The sequence below is a fragment of the Cyprinus carpio genome, chromosome B19 (genome assembly GCF_018340385.1).
Source record: "Cyprinus carpio isolate SPL01 chromosome B19, ASM1834038v1, whole genome shotgun sequence".
In the NCBI taxonomy this organism is placed as follows: Eukaryota; Metazoa; Chordata; class Actinopteri; order Cypriniformes; family Cyprinidae; genus Cyprinus; species Cyprinus carpio.
This window is the reverse complement of record NC_056615.1, coordinates 7,776,415-7,795,422: the sequence shown is the minus strand read 5'-3', so window position 1 is coordinate 7,795,422 and position 19,008 is coordinate 7,776,415. Positions and strand designations below refer to the sequence as shown.

General features: G+C 36.5%; 1 protein-coding gene across 1 annotated transcript; it reads left to right on the top strand.

Moving 5' to 3' along the window:
• Positions 1-6,940: 6,940 nt before the first annotated feature.
• Positions 6,941-18,510, top strand: LOC109063749 (regulator of G-protein signaling 13-like). The gene is made up of 6 exons (XM_042745443.1): positions 6,941-7,008; positions 7,109-7,198; positions 8,888-8,950; positions 9,139-9,269; positions 12,245-12,411; positions 16,728-18,510. The coding sequence occupies exons 1-6, from the start codon at positions 6,941-6,943 to the stop codon at positions 16,896-16,898; spliced, it is 690 nt and encodes a 229-aa protein (XP_042601377.1). The 3' UTR covers positions 16,899-18,510.
• The last annotated feature ends 498 nt before the right edge of the window (positions 18,511-19,008 follow it).

The window sequence follows — 19,008 nt, the reverse complement described above, 5'->3', positions numbered from 1 at the left end:
AATATGTAATTTACTATATGTATAATTTATATGTATATGTATATTTAATATGAATTATTTTTATTGTTCTTTAACTCTAACATTATAACATGAATTACAGTGAAACTGTTATACAGTTGAATTTATTTATACCATAGTCTCATAAATCAAGTGTAAATACTGCAGATTACATAATTGTCCAGTACTTTACTGTCAGCAATTTATAAAAACGTTTTCATAACTGTAATACATATTTACATACATAATTATTATTCAGGTGCATGTGTAATAACTGCGTTAAAATGCCCTGCGAGGTAGAAGATATCTGCTGCAAGGAAATTCAAAAGGCACGGGGGTGAAAAAAACATGGCGAAAACTTGACACTACAGCAGCACTTCTTCTTCTTCTTTTTCTTCTTTGTGGTCTTGTCTGATGCACTCAACCAAGCATTCTAACCACAACCTCGCCCCCCACCCCCCAACCATTCAAATTTCCATAGTCGGGAATTATTTTAATTATATTCTAATGGACCGTTTTGTGACATCAAAAAAACCAGAAAACAACACTGTTCTTGCAAAGTTGGAATTGCCTCAGTTTATAGAAACAGCCTTTGTGCACAGTCGGCCTTGTTCTCTCCCAGGATCAGGAAACAGTCCTCTGTAAAATGCGCTGCACACACTCGAATATTTGGTTTGAACTGTTCTGGAACAGTGTTGTAAGTACAACTTAACCACTGATTTCTAGTTGTGCCCTCTTCTGGGAGGCCAAACAAAGTAGTTTCACTTTCACAAAGAAACAGACAGCGTCTCCACGACATGGCGGTGGCAATAACAACAATACTACAGCGAGAATCAAACATACGTTTCTTTCTTTGCGTGAACATTTGGGCACCGTTATGCAAATCTTCCCACACAGTGACGTAGACATGTGGGGCGTATTGCATCATATGAACCCTTTAATACTTGGCAATATACAACCATTTAATTGTGGTGCTCTAATTAAGTGAAAAGAAAACAGAGTTCTAGCGCTCAGGTGTACGATTTCCATCAGAGTACATCCCCAGCATCCAGCGACTGAGAACCATCCGTCTGTCTGTTAGTGCTGCTGAAGAAAATGAGATGCCAGTGAGAAAGAGGAGGAGGAGGACAGAGAGTTTTCAGAAGCTGCTCTCTCTCAAATCCATTAAATAGAGCAGCAGCTCAGACCAGGCATAGATACATGAGAGACACGCTGAAGGCAATATTACCAAATGAACATTTGACAATGTGTAGGCTAAATGTTTTCTGTTTACTAGGACTCGGTACATCAAAAAGTCAATATAATTGTCAGCAAGACATGAGTATCCACAATTTAATTAATTAGGTGACATTTTCTGTTCCTTAGGTTGAAATGTCATTAATTACAATATGTTGCAGATCACATTCTGATCACATAGATGACATTCTGAGTCGGTATGAAATCGTTAGAAAGCTTGGTGAGGGAGGATTCGGCTCCGTCTATGAAGGGAAACGCTTAGAGGATGGCCTTGAAGTATCATCATTTTCTTACAATATTTAACTGCAATGTTTTGTCTTAATTAGTGCATTTAGTGTACTCGTCATGTTGTAAATGTAACTGTAATCAGTGTTACGTTTTGTTGTACAGGTCGCAGTGAAAATTGCCAGAAAGCCAAAGAACATGAAATACATCAACATTTTAAATAGGTAATGCTTGCTGCCCCCAACCTGCTGATGAACCTGCCAGAAAGCCAAAGAACATGAAATACATCAATCGTGGGTGCGGGGATCTCCTCAAAGAGTCTGGCTATAAAAGTTTCTATGGTATGTATTATGCTTAGGATTCTGACTAGAGAGTCTGGCTATACTTTCTATCACACCCCATTCCTCAGGTCCTTACCACTGGCTTCCAGTTACATTTAGGATTGATTTTAAAGTACTGTTAATCGTTGGTTCATCACTCAATGACCTAGGCCCCAAGCTATATTGCAGATATGGTTCAGCTGAATATAAACCTAACAGACCACTCAGATCATTAGGATCGATGGTCAGTTAGAAATACCAAGGGTCACCCAAAACAAGGGGGAGTCGCTTTTAGTTACTTGAGGCGCCGCAGTTGGAATCAGCTTCCAGAAGAGATCGGATGTGCTAAAACATTAGTCACGGTTTATCACTAGACTCAAAACTCAACTGAGCTGTGCATTTGTTGAATGGAGCACATGTGCGATGTCCGAATGGGGATTGCACGTGTATTTACATATTCACTATATTCTATGTAAAATCATTTTATTTCTTTTTAGAATTCATTTTTAAATACGTCAATTTTTAAATCATTTCCAATGTTTTTAAAACCCTCGAGTTTTTCAAAATTGCTTCGTTTATTTTTGTTAGGTCTCTTCATGTTCATGATATTTTACCTTCTCTTTTAAGTTAAAGCACTTTGAATTACCATTGTGTACGAAATGTGCTATATAAATAAACTTGCCTTGCCTTGCCTTGCCTTGCCTTGCTTAAAACCTGTAGTTTGGGAACATTTTTATTTTTATTTTTATTTTTTATTAAATTACATCATATATTTTTAGCATGTTTCACATATTAGAAAACATGCTGTAGTGTTTCAAGCTTACCCATCAGGCAAAATCTTTTCCCCTCAGGCACACGAGAGTACTTCCCTCCTGAGTACTACGTGAGGCGCGAGTACCACGGGAAACCAGCTACTGTGTGGTCTCTGGGAGAGAGTGAGACATAAAACCATTTTCATTAGAAATTTTAGAGAGCAATGCAATTACAAAAAGACTTTACAAACATATTAGCTTATTATGACTGGACAGTAAATGACAGGATTTAGATAAAGTTGGATGAGGCACACTGTCACTCAATGGCATGGTCCTGTTAGTTTGTCATGGCAACCAGATGCATTGCAGGCTAATTTGGCTACCCTGTCTGGTCTGGTCTGATCACAGAGAAGAGCTACTGTAGCTCAAATTGCTTCAGGTGTCAGAACACACAGTGCATGGCAGGTTGCTGCTTATGGGGCTGCATATCCCAGTGGCATGTGCTACAATGGGTATGTGAATGTCAGAAATGGACAATGGAGGAATAGAAGAAGGTTACCTGGTCGATCAGGTGGATGGCTGGGTGCATGTGTGTTCTTTAAATGAAAAAGTGGAAGAATGAGGAAGAAGGTAGGCTGGCGAAGGCAGTGTTTTGAAAAATGTTCGGGAATGATTTGAGGAACAAAGAGTTTAAGGTGTTTCTTTGGTCATCAAATTCTGCTGATTTCAATCTGATTCAGCATCTATAGGAAGTGCTGGACAAACAAATCCAATCCATGTCCGAGGCCCGTACAGGACTTAAAGGATCTGCTGCCAAATGTCTTGGTGCCAGAGACCACAGGACATGTTCAGAGCTCGTGTGGAGTCCATGCCTCCACGTATCAGAGCTGTTTTGGCAGCACAAAGGGAACCTACACAATATAGGCAGGTGGTTTCAAAGTTGTGCCTGATAAAAGATAAAATAACATCTTTGCACTCAGAATCTAAACCACGGCCAATAATAATTGCTGTTAATTAGAAAATGTATGAATTCAGGAATTATGAATAATGTTTTTTGGTAACTTTCACACACTTCTATACGACTTGAGACAGTCCTCAGACCAAACGATCAAAGTTGTAAGGTTATAATGTTTATGTTTAAAACGTTAAAAACCACAGAAAAGCAATGTAATGGTCAAGACATCCATCTATAGCAAATTTACAAAGGAAAACAACTGAAAAACAGGGCGGCGGGCAGACACTAAACCAATTTTGTGTGTTCACATCACACAACAGTAGCATAAGTTCTCAAAGTTACCTCTTAAAAGTGGCCTTTTGTTTGAACTGATTGTAGGTAAATATTCACTTCGTCCAGGCTTCAACAACAACTTCAGATGTTTCAGTGAGTGAACGGTCTGAACGAACGCGAATCGATTCACTGTTTTGGTTTTGGCTGAAAATTGGCAAAACACAGTGATGGGTTCCACTTCAAGATGAACACTGTTGAAATAAGCTTGTATTGCTTATGGATTCTACATAATTAGTCTTTTTAAGGATGCAAATTGGTAAATGCAGCATAAACCTCTAATGTAAACCTAAATGCCACTGAATCGCACGAACAATGCACTTCAAGCAGTTGCATTATTGATATCCTTCACTGAATGACGGATATACTTCATGACCTCCCTGAAGCTAACATTAACAACTGTGGATTATGCTTTTGCAAGACCCTATGGCACCAGCCTCATTGGAACTTAGAAACTGTGAGATGAAATATTCACAGAACAAGAAATTAATACAAACATCAGCACAAAATTGCACACTTGTGAGAGATGAATAACAGCTGCAATATGGAGTTCAGAAGGCACTGATAGTGAATCTGTCTTTACACAAAACTTGGATTAACATAATACATATTATCAGTTTTGGTATTAGCATTAGTATTCAAGATCATGTCCAGGTCAGCGACAGCTCAGTCACGCAACATTTCTTCTTGCACCACGATGCAAAGCTCTTCAGAGACTTTGTGATCTGTTTCAAGGCTAAAGTACAAAGCATTCTTGGGAGAGGGACTGCTGCACGGAAACATCTGAAAAGCCACTGGGAACTATGGCTGTTGTTCTGTCTGGTTCTGGAACTGAGGGACCCCATGTGGAGAGACATGCAAAGACACAGCACCCCTGTAGACAGAGAGGCTCATGGGCCGTGCAGAAACTCACAGTTCAGTGCTCATGCAGCAACACACATACTGAACCAGTGATGAATGTCGTGACTGTAATGTAATGTGAATGTGATTTTTATTTGCATATCACAGACATTCTGAGAGAGAGAGAGAGAAAGAAAGAGAGAGAGAAAGAAAGAGAGAGAGAGATAGCTTTTTTGTTATAAATTAAATGGTTTTAATTGCAAATAGTATCTCAGTGTTATCTTTATATAAACAGCCTAAATGGATTAACTATTTTAAGATAGTAAGAACAGGTTGAACCCAAAAACAACCCTATATAAAACAAAAAAAGAACAGAATACTTTATCAGAATTTAATTCGATTATAAGTAGGCTATTTCTCAGTATTATCTTGATACTTCTTGGTATCTTGATAACCAGTTTGATGGCTCTAAAAACCATTTGTTGTGTAACTTCTCCATCTACTGGACAAATTGCATTCATAAACGTGCAGAAAATCCAAAATGCCTAAATAAAAGTCCCACATTAAAGGTCTCTCGGCTCTATTAAATCATATATTTTTTATATTGTTAATATATTAATTTTAATGAAATCATATTATTTAAAATAAAATAATAGTCTAAAACCTCTTGTCAAAGTGGGGAAATGTGGCATTCTTGTTGCGCTTCCATGAAATAAAACCGCATTACCTGTAGATGGCACCGTTTGAGAACAATCAAACACCTGTTATAAACATGACTTATCACGAGTAGAAATCCTTCAGGAATTAATATAACAAAACATGATAATATAATAATAATAATAATAAATTCTTGTAAAATTGTGCCATAGTAACCATGGTTTACGCCCAATCATAATTACTGAAATTATTGTTACTACTGCAAACAATAAAATATATTAATATTTTTTCTTCTTCAAATAGTATTAGAGGCTTGCCCAATCGTTCTGTAATTTGTCACATATGCGGTGATAATACAGTTATCTGTAGTAGCTGTGGTATTTTGACGTCAACTATAAACGCTCTCTGTGTCATTATATAGCTTCAAGTATGTAGGGAGGGCAAGTCCAGACTGAACTATGGGTGTGACAAAAAGAAAATAGGCGTTGCTTGTGTCATTCAGGAGTAAAATGAAAAGAGAGACAAGCGAGAAGTGATTTTGACGGCCACACGAAGACTCGCTTCGGATCCAGTCGCTCTGTGTGAATCCGGACTCTGCTACAAACACGAACCGACTCCGAATCGCTCGGATATAAGACACGTGCAAGGATTTGTCATGAAAAGCCGAGAAAGGGATCTAAAATAAGGTAGATTTATATGACATACGTGCACCATAGTCAAGTGCTCAGATTTCACGTTGCTTTGTTTACACGCTGCGCTACAGACGCGACGCGACGCGACGCGCTGGAGCTCTCCTATTAAAAGAAACGAATCCGCGGGCTTGCAGTGTGGAGCTTTTGGTTGATGATAACGGGAGCTTTCTGGTTTGACGCGTCGTGTCGCGTCTCTGTCAGTGCAGTCATGAAGCGTCTCGATTTTAGTCGTTTGTTACAAATGTGAAGCTTAACGTTGGTTATATTTTAACCTTTTTAACTAGGTTAACAAGCTCAGTATAGTTGTCTGCAACAAACACTGTTACATAGAAGCAAAACTTTGGGAATGTGTTAAAAGATCTTGCGCTAAATTAGATACCTGTCACGTATCTATACGTGTCGTTAATATTTTTTACTACAAGAAAGCAATTCTAGTAAATAAGACTGTAGTTTATTAGAAGCACGTAGCACAGTAAGCAGTACCAATTATCTATCTATCTATCTATCTATAAAGCATATTATCTCTATCTCAGTGATGGGTTGTTAGATAGACATAAACTGAGTAGGCACTGTATGTATATTTAATGTAATCCTTTTTGTCTTGTTGTTGCTCTTTCTTTAGGCTTCTGGCATTCTCTGTGTCTTTCTTTCTTTCTTTTAAAATCCAGCATAATGCTCCGTAAGTTCAGTTCGGAGGGTGCGTTGTTGGAGCTGGATTTCCTGCCCTGGGGGGACAGAGATGGGGCCCCGGACACCTCGGATGATCAGCCAGATGGAGCCTCAGCATCCTATCCTTGCACCCCAGATGCAGTGTCAGGGAGTGCTGGAAAGGGGGAGCTCAAGAGAGATCACAGCATAAGTATGGAAAATCTGGTGGACTTGGAGAAGGATCCTTGGTTTACTCTGCTTAGGTACTGCGAAAGTGACCGAATCTTAATGACGAGCTTTAAAGCGTACAGTGACAGCCAGCTCACTGGCAATGCTAATTTTTCTTTTTGGCAGCTGTGAGAGTGTGGGAAAGGGTTTGTGGTGAAATGTTTAAGCCCAGCACCACTCCCCGTCATCCGCAATGAAATCCGGCCATATTGTTGGTTGTGCATGTAGATCTCCCCACCGCCCCTCCCCATTATCACGACAGCAAGCTCGGGCCAAACTGACAGCTGCTAAATTACACCTTAAAAGTTTGTTTGGACAGGTAAGTTGGGAGACTTTCCTTAGTGTAAAGTTAATGAAGTTCATAAAACTATTTTAAAAATCACATGTTGACAAATTGAAGTTCATCAGGACACAATTATGAAAATTTTCTTCTGGTCCAGTCGAATTATTATTAATATTTGTAAAAAAATATATTTCTCCAAATATAGCATTTTTGGATGTTTTTAGCAACAAACACTGCTGTTCAAAAGTTTGGGGTCGGTATTATTTTTTTTAAACCTTTTTGAAATGTGTCTCAAGCTCACCTAGGCTGCATTTATCTGATCAAAAATACAGTAAAACAGTAATATTGTGTGTTATTTTTTATTTTTTTTTATATATGTTTTTTATTTTTTTTATTTTTTTTATGTTGTTTTTTAATTTGATTTGTATGATGGCTTTTTTTTCATCATTATTACTGTATTCTTTGTTGTATGATCCTTCAGAAATCATTCTGATATATTGATTTGCCGCTCAAGAAACATTATTATTAAAGTTGAAAACAATTGTGCTCCTTCATATTTTGTGGAAACATGACACGTTTCTAATTACTGATTAATAGAACAGCATTTTTTTTAATTGAAGAATTTGTAACTTGATTTCCTGTCATTTTTTTATCAATTTAATGTGTCCTTGCTGACTCCAAATATTGAACAGCACTGTAATTCTAATTTGTTTTTGTAACACACCCACACGTTTGTGTGTATTTTTTTTAAAATTTTTTTATATATATTTCTATTTTATAATATAATATTTTTATATTTAAGAAAAAAATGTTTCAAAAATATTTACAACAAATGGTCTTATGTTTGCAATTTGCAACAACAGCTGGAAATGTAACCACTGTAGTGTAAATCCATGACTGCTATATTCATAATTACTTGGAAAATGATGGCATAGAGCGCAAGACCTCACTGATTAATTTATCATAGTCCACCCATTCTAACTGAGGCCAAGACAATCAGAAAAGCTTTAATTTGTCAGCCAGCTGGATAACAGCACCTCATTTAAGTCATATCAAATAAGTCATGTCAAGATCATATAACAGTGTAAGCACTGGACTGATATGACAAAACACAGTTCCTTCAGCTGGTCTGAAACTTTCTCACACTGCCCGGGGAGCATCGAACCATCTTTACTGTTGAACCCTGTTTATATTTTGTACAGTACGAGATGTCTTTCACATACATCAGGAGCAGCAGCACTGCTTATTCAGAACTCACAAGACAAGTGTGATTGAAGTCAAAGACATGAATGCAATTGTATTACACAAGTAGTCAAGCTCACTTTGAATCAGTTTTACCCCTTGAGATAGAATGTTGCTTTGTCCAAACAGTAAAAGGAGAAGCAAACTCTGAAAGGGGAACTGAATGTTCTGGTGTTGTATGAGTGAATCACACTATTGATGCAAATGTGTGCTTTTTTTAAACTACAATATTGTTGCAAGAAATCGCGAAGAGATACTGTGGAACAAAAAGGGTCATTCTTTGAAATATTTTGGCATCTGATAGATCTGGCTTTGTGTGAATTATTTTCCATGACGCAACACCTTTATGACATTTAAGTCATGGAACGTTTTTGTAAATTATACTTCCTTAAAGGCTTGAATCAAGTCATATTATCATGACAGTTTTATTCAGTGTTAATCAGTGACCTCTTACTTTCTTTGTTTCCTTTTTTTTTTCACTCGGGTTCACCGCAGTCCTCACATTCGAATCTGGCGAGTGCAGAGCACAGAGCGAACGTAACCAGGTGAAATCAATCACCTCAGTCACATATTTTCTCAATTTCATCTTCATTTCACTTTTGGCCTATTCTCTGTCGGCCACTTGCAAAACAACCCCTCCCCGGCCCTTTAATTTGGCCCACTGTTTTTGATTCCACACATTTTTTTCTGGATGTCTTTGTAACGTGTCCTCTCACCCTCTTGTCTCTCTCAGCACTAAAGAGAGGCGTTCTCGAATTCCTTTCCTCAAGCAGTGGAGTCAGGTGGGCCACAGCAGAGCTCGACTCAGCAGGGAGGAGATGGAAAGTTGGGCCAAGTCCCTTGATGCTTTGCTGGAAAGCAGAGGTGAGTGCAAAGGACACTTGCGAGACACCATTGCATCCCATGGGTCATGCTAAAGCAAAGCTGTTGTTCTGCTAACTTTGACCTGGAACGCTGTTCTGGCCGACTGCCTGTCCATGCTTGAAACGCTGTTTTAAGGAAAATGATACGTGCAGAGAGCATCATATCCTGCCTAGTATCAAATACTGGATCATGTAGCATTACAATAGACAGTGAATACTTTAATTCAGCAAGGATGCATTTAATTGATCAAAAGTGACAGTAAAGGCCTTTATAATGCTACAAAAACAAATGCTGTTCTTCAGCATATTAGAATGATTTCTGAAGGATCATGTGACACTGATAACTGGAGTAATGATGCAGAAAATTCAGCTTCGCAGTAGAGGAATAAAATAGATTTTAATATGTGACCCTGGAGCACAAAACCAGTCTTAAGTCGTAAATATATCAAAACCTCATTTTTGATTAGTAATATGCATTGCTAAGAACTTCATTTGGAGTACTTTAAAGGTGATTTTCTTAATATTTAGATTTTTTTGCACCCTCAGATTTCAGATTTTCAAATCGTTATATCTCGACCAAACATCATCCTATCCTAACAAAAAGCTTATTTATTCAGCTTTCAGATGATGCATAAATCTCAATTTTGAAAAATTGACACTTAATTTGGTCCAGGGTCACATATATGTTCAAACAGAAAACTTGAATTGTAATATTTCGCAATAGATTTACTGTACTTTTGATTAAATAAATGCAACTTTTGAACAGTAGTGTATAGGTCAGGTTGGTTTGTGTTCAGTATAATTCTGTGGTTCAGTCATGAAACCCATTTATTACATCATTGAAACACCCTTGAAACTGCTTCCTCTTAACGTTGAGGAACCACTTTCCTGTGAAGCTTCAGGCATGAGTTTCCGGAGAATTCCCAAACAACATGAAACAATAACGGAATAATGAGCTTTTTCCCCCCAGAGGATGAGAGCGCAGATGTGTAATTGCACAGTTTAAACCACCAAGATTGTTACATTTTCAGAAGGAAATGAGAGTGCGGCTTGTTTGTCGCATGCTGCCTGGATTTTGTGAGTGGCTGTCTGGGTTAAAAGAGTCCAAGCACAAGGTCTCTAGATATGATATGAGTTAAAGGTTCATTGTGCACAAGGCAAAAAAATTTTTTAGTTAGCTTTCTTAGAAAAGTAGTAGCAGCGAACTGCATGATTTGTGGTATCACTAAAGCGAGTAGCATAAAGTGTTGACGTTTTGTAATTACTGAATATGGTTGGGAGCAATAATAAATAAGCAACAGTAAGCCTAAGAAAGCACCAGTGATAATTATTGCTGACCTCGAATGTGAGAATGAAATGCATGTCTCATAACAAGTTCTAAGAAACTGTAAGCTTTTATTAATAGCGCAGCTTGTGATGTGTAAACTGTGGACTAATGGGTTGTGCTTGCTACCTGACGTCATGGTTCCAGTGATTTTCATTTTTTTATCATTAAAAGGACTTAATGATTAACAGCATCTTGTCTTCTCTTGAACTGCTGTTGAACTGAGAAAAGTAGTATTGATCAGTTCTTGTTGTTGTTTTATTATTATTATTATTTCTATTCTGTCCCTTAATTGTAAGTAGTTTATCAGTGTGACATAAAAATCTAATAATACACTGATACACATGAAGCACAGTTTGCTGACACAGTTTGGAAAGTATATTATGCAGTGAGAAATTCAGTCTATTCTGTGTCACTGCTGTTCTGGAAAATAATACTCTACATATATACATAATAGATGCTTTCTTTGAATAGGGTATTGTTTAATGGGAAAAAAAAACATAAATCCCTTGTTCTTCAGAGAGAGCTCTATGAGAAATCTATATTTTTTTAAATTATTTTATTATTAAATTTTAATATCATATTATTTTATGAAAATGTTAAGGCTGTGACACCTCTTAAATTATAAAAATATTTAGTTGCATATTGTATCGAACAGTATAATATTGTTTAAAAAAAGTAAACATATTGAATTTTATGGAAATTATATTTATCAGTAACTTTAAACTTAATTTTTAAGCTTTGCATTATTTTAAATTAGTTTTAAAAAATAAGCCAATACCATCATTTATTTTACTTACACATTTTAAATTGAAGTTCAGTACTTTTTTCCCCATATTTATTTATGCCAGTACATAGGGTCATGCTTATGGAGGACTAAACCTGCAGAAATTAAAAAACAAACACATAAATAAATATATAGATAGGTGGATAAATGAATGAATAAATAAATAAAAGTAAAATAAAGGAATAAATTATTTGATAAAACAAAAATAAATATTTTGTAATAAAATTTAATCCTGAATTTTTATTAATTTTTTTCTTTACTTATTATTTTCTGTATTTATTTTTACACGTATTTTATTCTTTTAAACTTTTATTTACTTGTTTTAATTTTTTATCTATCTAATTGTGTTTATTTTCACATTTATTTATTCCCACATCCAGATTTATTTATTTATTAGTTTAAATCTTTTACTTTTCCGTGTGGGTTATACAGCATTTAATTTCTTATTTGAATGATTTTGTGGACTGTGTGGTGAGTGTGTTTTGGTGTCTGGACTGATGAGGTGTGGGAACAGCAGTATGTTGTAACTCCAGAGCCCTGCCCCCCCGTGCGACTTCTATTTTCTCACTTCAGAGTTTTGTAACCTGCAGTTTAAGGGTTATGAGAAAATGAAAGGGAAGGAAGGTATGTGGTGTGAGATAAACCCTCATGGTATACATGTCCAAAGCTTTTTCTTTACTGATTTTTGTGGCAAGTGTTATGTGACGAGTGTGGGTCAGTGTATGGTAGAACATGCATGTGAATGCGTCATCTGAGCCTCTACCACCCCCCATCCTCCCCCTACACCGTTTGTAAATATAAATAGCTGTTTTTTCCCCCCAAAGTTCATTACGGTCCTTTCATTTCTCACCGGTCTTCTCTTCAGTGGGCGTCACAGTGTTTGAAGCGTTCCTGCGATCCGAGTTCAGTGAGGAAAACCTGCAGTTCTACTCGGCCTGTGAGCAGTACAGACAGTCGTCCAACAAATTCAGCCTGCAGAGACGGGCAAAAATGATCACTGAAACTTACATCCAGCCTGGTGCTCCCAGAGAGGTAGATTTATCCAAATTTGTTTACTGCATTAAAAATATTGCCTCCAAAATGTCCAAGCTGCCTTTTCTCATATAGTGAAAATAAATGGGGACTGGGGCAGCTGAATGTATAAATGTACCATAGCATTAGTCCATTTGACAACTTCATTATTTTTGCAAATTTCAATAATGCCACAGACATTTCAAACTTAGCCTTTAAATTCCGGTCCATTTCTCACAAATCTATCAAATGATTCAAGAAGAGTTAAAAGATTTTTTTTTTTTTAAATAATTTTTTTTGTCATTTTTGTCACAACTCAAATTGTGAAACTCGTGTATTAAATAAATTCAGTGCACACAGACTTCAGTAGTTTAAGTCTTTGGTTCTTTCAATTGTGATGATTTAGGACTCACATTTAAAAAAAAAAAAACCTATCAATCACATGGTGAAAATCAACAAACTTGGAGAATAAATTCAGTGGACTGAAGTAGTTTAAGTCTTTGGTTCTTTTAATTGTGATGATTTAGGCTCACATTTAACAAAAACTCACCAAATCAGTATCTCAACAAATTAGAATATGGTGACATGCCAATGAGCTAATCAACTCAAAACACCTGCAAAGGTTTCCTGAGCCTTCAAAATGGTCTCTCAGTTTGGTTCACTTGGCTACACAATCATGGGGAAGACTGCTGATTTGACAGTTGTCCACAAGACAATCATTGACACCCTTCACAATGAGAGTAAGCCACTAACATTCATTGCCAAAGAAGCTGGCTGTTCACAGAGTGCTGTATCCAAGCATGTTAACAGAAAGTTGAGTGGAAGGAAAAAGTGTGGAAGAAAAAGATGCACAACCAACCAAGAGAACCGCAGCCTTATGAGGATTGTCAAGCAAAATCGATTCAAGAATTTGAGTGAAATTCACAAGGAATGGACTGAGGCTGGGGTCAAGGCATCAAGAGCCACAACACACAGATGTGTCGAGGAATTTGACTACAGTTGTCGTATTCCTCTTGTAAAGCCACTCCTGAGGCAAGACTTACCTGGGCTAAGGGGCTAAGGAGAAGAAGAACTGGACTGTTGCCCAGTGGTCCAAAGTCTTCTTTTCAGAGCAAGTTTTGTATTTCATTTGGAAACCAAGGTCCTAGAGTCTGGAGGAAGGGTGGAGAAGCTCATAGCCCAAGTTGCTTGAAGTCCAGTGTTAAGTTCCCACAGTCTGCGATGATTTGGGGTGCAATATTATCGGCTGGTCTTGGTCCATTGTGTTTTTTGAAAACCAAAGTCACTGCACCCGTTTACCAGGAATTTTGGAGCACTTCATGCTTCCTTCTGATGACCAGCTTTTTGAAGATGCTGATTTCATTTTCTAGCAGGATTTTGCACCTGCCCACACTGCCAAAAGCACCAAAAGTTGTTGGTGTGCTTGACTGGCCAGCAAACTCACAAGACCTGAACCCCATAGAGAATATATGGGCTATTGTCAAGAGGAAAATTAGAAACAAGAGACCAAAAAATGCAGATGAGCTGAAGGCCACTGTCAAAGAAACCTGGGCTTCCATACCACCTCAGCAGTGCCACAAACTGATCACCTCCATGCAACGCAGAATTGAGGCAGTAATTAAAGCAAAAGGAGCCCCTACCAAGTATTGAGTACATGTACAGTAAATGAACATACTTTCAAGAAGGCCAACAATTTACAAAAAATGTTTTTTCTTTTTTATTGGTCTTATGAAGTATTCTAATTTGTTGAGAATGAATTGGTGGGTTTTTGTTAAATGTGAGCCAAAATCATTATAATTAAAAGAACCAAAGACTTAAACTACTTCAGTCTGTGTGCATTTAATTTATTTAATACACGAGTATCACAATTTGAGTTGAATTACTGAAATGAACTTTTCCACGACATTCTAATTTACTGAGATGCACCTGTATAGCACTTCTTTTTGTAATAATTTCTTTTCTTTTTCTTTTCTTTTCTTTTTTTTTAGAGCTTGATAGTTCCAGTGCATATTATAAAAGCAAATTAAACATTTTAGGCCTTTACTTGCACAAATCTGCCATATGACTTCAGAAGTCTAAAGTATATATAGAACATTGTAAAAGTAAAAACTAATTTTTGGCACTTGATAGTCCTGGTCCATATTATAAAAGCAAATTAAATTTTGATCATTTCCTCACACAAATCTAACATGGCTTTAAAAGACTTAAATAATATAACATTTTTTTTGTATTAAAATTCCACTGAGTCCTTAGCCATCTTCAAGAATCGCTTAAAAACACATCTCTTCCATCTTTATTTGACCCTCTAACTCTAGCAATCTCTATTCTAATCCTATTTTATCTATTTGTTGACTTGACCCTCTAATACAATAATATATAATAAAAAGGGATCTAACACTAGCTTTCTCTATTCTTTTTCTATCCTATCTACTTGTATTCATGTACAGTGGCATGCGGAAGTTTGGGAACCCCTTGCAGAATCTGTGAAAATATGAAGTCCCTTGTTTGTTCTGAACAGTTAAATTGAGCTCTGTTCTTCAGAAAAATCCTTCATGTCCTGCGTTATCTTAAGTTTTTCAGCATCTTTGAACCCTTTCCAGCAGTTACTATATGATTTTGAGATTCCATCTTTTCACAATGAGGACAACTGAGGGACTCAAACACAACTAATAAAAATGGTTCAGGCATTCACTAATGATCCAGAAGGAAACACGATGCATTAAGAGACGGGGATGAAAACTTTTGGAAATTGAAGATAAAGGTAAATTGTACTTAATTTGTTTTCCGTGAAACATGCAAGTATCTTCTGTTGCTTCCGAAGTGCAGTACTAAATGGAAAAAAATTATATTTCAACAAAATAAGAAAAATTTGGACAACATTATCCTGCTCAAAAGTTTTCACCCCCTGGCTCTTAATGCATTGTGTTTCCTTCTGGATCATCAGTGAATGTTTGAACCTTTTTTAATAGTGTTTGAGTCCCTCAGTTGTTCTCAGTGTGAAAAGATGGATCTTAAAATCATACTGTCACTGCTGGAAAGGGTTCAAATATGCAAAAGATGCTGGAAAACTGAAGATAACAGAGGACATGGAGAATTTCTCTGAAGAACAGAGCTCAGTTTAACTGTTCAGAACAAACAAGGGACTCATGAACAACCATCACAAAACAAAAAACCGTTGTAGATTATCCAGGTAACCACACACAGTATTAAAGGGATAATCCATCCCAAAATGAAAATTTTGTCATTAATCACTTACCCCCATGTCATTCCAAACTTGTAAAAGCTCCCTTCGTCTTTGAACACAATTTAAGATATTTTGGATGAAAACCGGGAGGCCTGTGACTGGCACGGATGACACAGAAGAACATACAGTACACAGCATACAATGATATGGAGAGACACAGAGGACTGTTGACAAAGGAATTGTTTGAATAAAGTCATTATTTTTGTTTTCTTCGCTTATAAAAAGTGTTTCCCGTCACTTCATATAACCCAGAATGCACGTCTGATGGCAGATGGAGTATTCTGACGATGACTTTCATACCTTTTTATGGACCTTGACACTGTTATTTACTTCCAGTAAGTCTATCGGACAGTCACAGCCCTCCCGGTTTTCATCCAAAATATCTTAAATTGTGTTCCGAAGATGAACGGAGCTTTTACGGGTTTGGAACGATGTGTGTTAAAATTTTTATTTTTTGGTGTGGTGTATCTTTTTGAACTCCTTTAAGGGTTATTTTAATAATTTCAGCTATTTTTCTTTTGTCTTGTAGACTTGTGGGTAAAAATTTTCATTTTGGGGTGGAGTATCCCTTTAAGAACTCGAAATAACATGCATTTTGTATGATCTCTCTTATTTTGTTGGGGGTACACAATCACATTTTCACAGAACTGCAAGGGGTTCCCAAACTTTGCCCAATGTATGTATGTATGTATGTATTTACATAATAATATATATATATATATATATATATATATATATATATATATATATATATATCTTTTAATATATATATATATACTATATATATATATATATATATATATATATATATAATATATAATGAGACATGTCATAGCACTTGCCATATTCAAAAATGCTCCAGTAATGAATGATGGCCTATATACTGTAAATGCGTCGCTTTGGATAAAAGTGTCTGCTAAATGACTAAATGTAAATAATATCATATTAATTCATTTGTTTTCCTTTTTGGGAGCTCGACACTCTGTCCCACTCCCTGTTATAAAAGCAAAGATAATTTTATTTTTAATATCCTTCAGTAGATCATTCTTGTGTGAATATTGGTGAACTGTGAATTTCTTTCCAACACGTTTAGGTGAACCTGGACAGTAAGACGAGAGAACTGACCCTAGAGCTCCTCAAAGCCCCCTCTCACACTTCCCTCTCACATGCTCAAAGGCGCATCTACTGCCTCCTGGAAATGGACAGTTACCCCCGCTTCCTCCAGTCGCAGATCTACATCACACTACTGAGGGATTCATATTAAAACAAGAGTGGGCGAAATGTCCAAAAGCGGGTCATCCTAAAAACTGAACGGACAGTGGAGACGGCAAACATGTCTCTGTGATGAAAAAAATCATCGTAACTACTGAAGAACATTTTAGTAAAATAAAAAAAAGGAAACAGACGAGCAGGGATGAGGCGATTGTCTTGAACTTGAATGCATAGCGTCTAAGGGATCATGCATCGGGGAAAGAAGTGCTAACATTTTACAATTTGGATTATTAGTTGTTAGATAGAAACATATCACTGGACTAAATGGTATGTTGACAGACAACAAAGGGAAAAACACGTCTGGCAAGAAAGGGCTGTTCAGTGAAAGGCCGGAGCACTCATCAGGGTCAGACCATTCTTTGACTCCAACTGTATGTGTGGTTACAAAGAAGCAGCACTAATGACTCATTCCTCGAATTTACTTTCCCATAAATAATTATATAATATAGTTAAATCGATATTCAAACAAAAACTCAAGCTCTCAACCAGACAAAATTCAAATAGATCATCATCTAAATAAGCAATATGAACACAATTACTTTAAATAAAAGTTGAAAACTTCCTCAAAGGCCCGACAGACGGCCAGTTTGAGTTTAAAATGTCTATTAGCATATTGTGATTTTTATGATCACAGACTGCATATTAAAGCTGTACACGTCATTCATTTGAAGAAAATGTGACTAAAGACATGGAAATCAAAGGTCTATCACTGCCATGTTATTGAACAGGGTTTTTGGTTGTTTTTTAGGTAACTGTAGAATTCAGAGCGTGTTGCTGGGAAATGTCACAAGTTGACAGGTTTAAAATGTAGACACTGAGCAAGAACCTGCTTGACACCAGCACTAATACCATCCCATAAGAACACGTACGTTTCCAAGACGCAAGTTAAAGAGCAAATGATCTGAAGAGCACTGTTTTCTTATTATCGTGCACAAACCTGAAGAACATTACAAAAATTTCCACTTGACCATCTGAAAGGGAACATTTTTCAAATGTTTATTCCAGATGAACACACGTATTGAAAATTTTCAACTTGAGGATTTAATGTGCTGTATGTATTTTAGTGTCTGTTGATGATGTCTGCTGTGACTGGCACATTGAAGATGGTACATGTATTATTGTATGCATGTATTGATGGTACATATTACTGTAGACATGCTACTAGGAACTGCATGAACTAATTTCCTTGGTCAAATGTCCTCCAAGGGTTTAATTCTGTTTATCTGAGTATAATATAAATGATTTCCCTAAGGGAATGATGCAATTATGTGATCAGTGTACAAGAATGAGCATCAGTTTGACTGTCAGAGTATTTATCTTTCTTTGAGAGCAGCGATAAAAATGAATCGAACAGAACAAATGTTCAACCATTTAATTTAAATTCCACCAAAACATCTGTACTTTTGCATAGACCTGTTTGTGAAAAACATGATAAAAGATCAGATTATAAAATTGTGATTATAAAAGCACAAGCCATAAAATGAATAGCTGAAATGTTTATAAATAGGACTGATAAAGAAAAAAAAAATACAAATAGCTGCTGCTGTTATTTTCATTAAAGGTCTTTTTCACTTTTGTGGTTTAATAAAAATTCATTAAAATCATTTCCCCCCTCATTATTCTGTATTGCAATGTCCATTTCTGTTCTTAAAGGGATAGTTCATCCAAAAATGAAAATTCTGTCATTAATTACTCTCCCTCATGTCATTCCAAACCCATAAAGCCTCTGTTCATCTTTAGAACACAATTTAAGATATTTTGATGAAATCCGAGAGCTTTCTGACCCTCCATAGACAGTAATGTAATTAACACGATCAAAGCCCAGAAAGGTAGTGAGGACATTGTTAAAATAGTCCATGTGACATCAGTGGTTCATCCATAATTTTATGAAGCTGCGAGAATACTTTTTGTGCGCGAAGAAATCAAAAATGACTTTATTCACCAATTCCTTCTCTTCCGTGTCAGTCTTCAGTGTGCGTTCAGGCATTCTTCTGCTTGTAAACAAAGTGCAGTTCATCCGGGTTCTATGTCAGAAAAGTAATTTTATTTTTTTTTTTTTTTTGTGCACGAAAGGTATTCTTGTAGCTTCATAAAAATTAAGG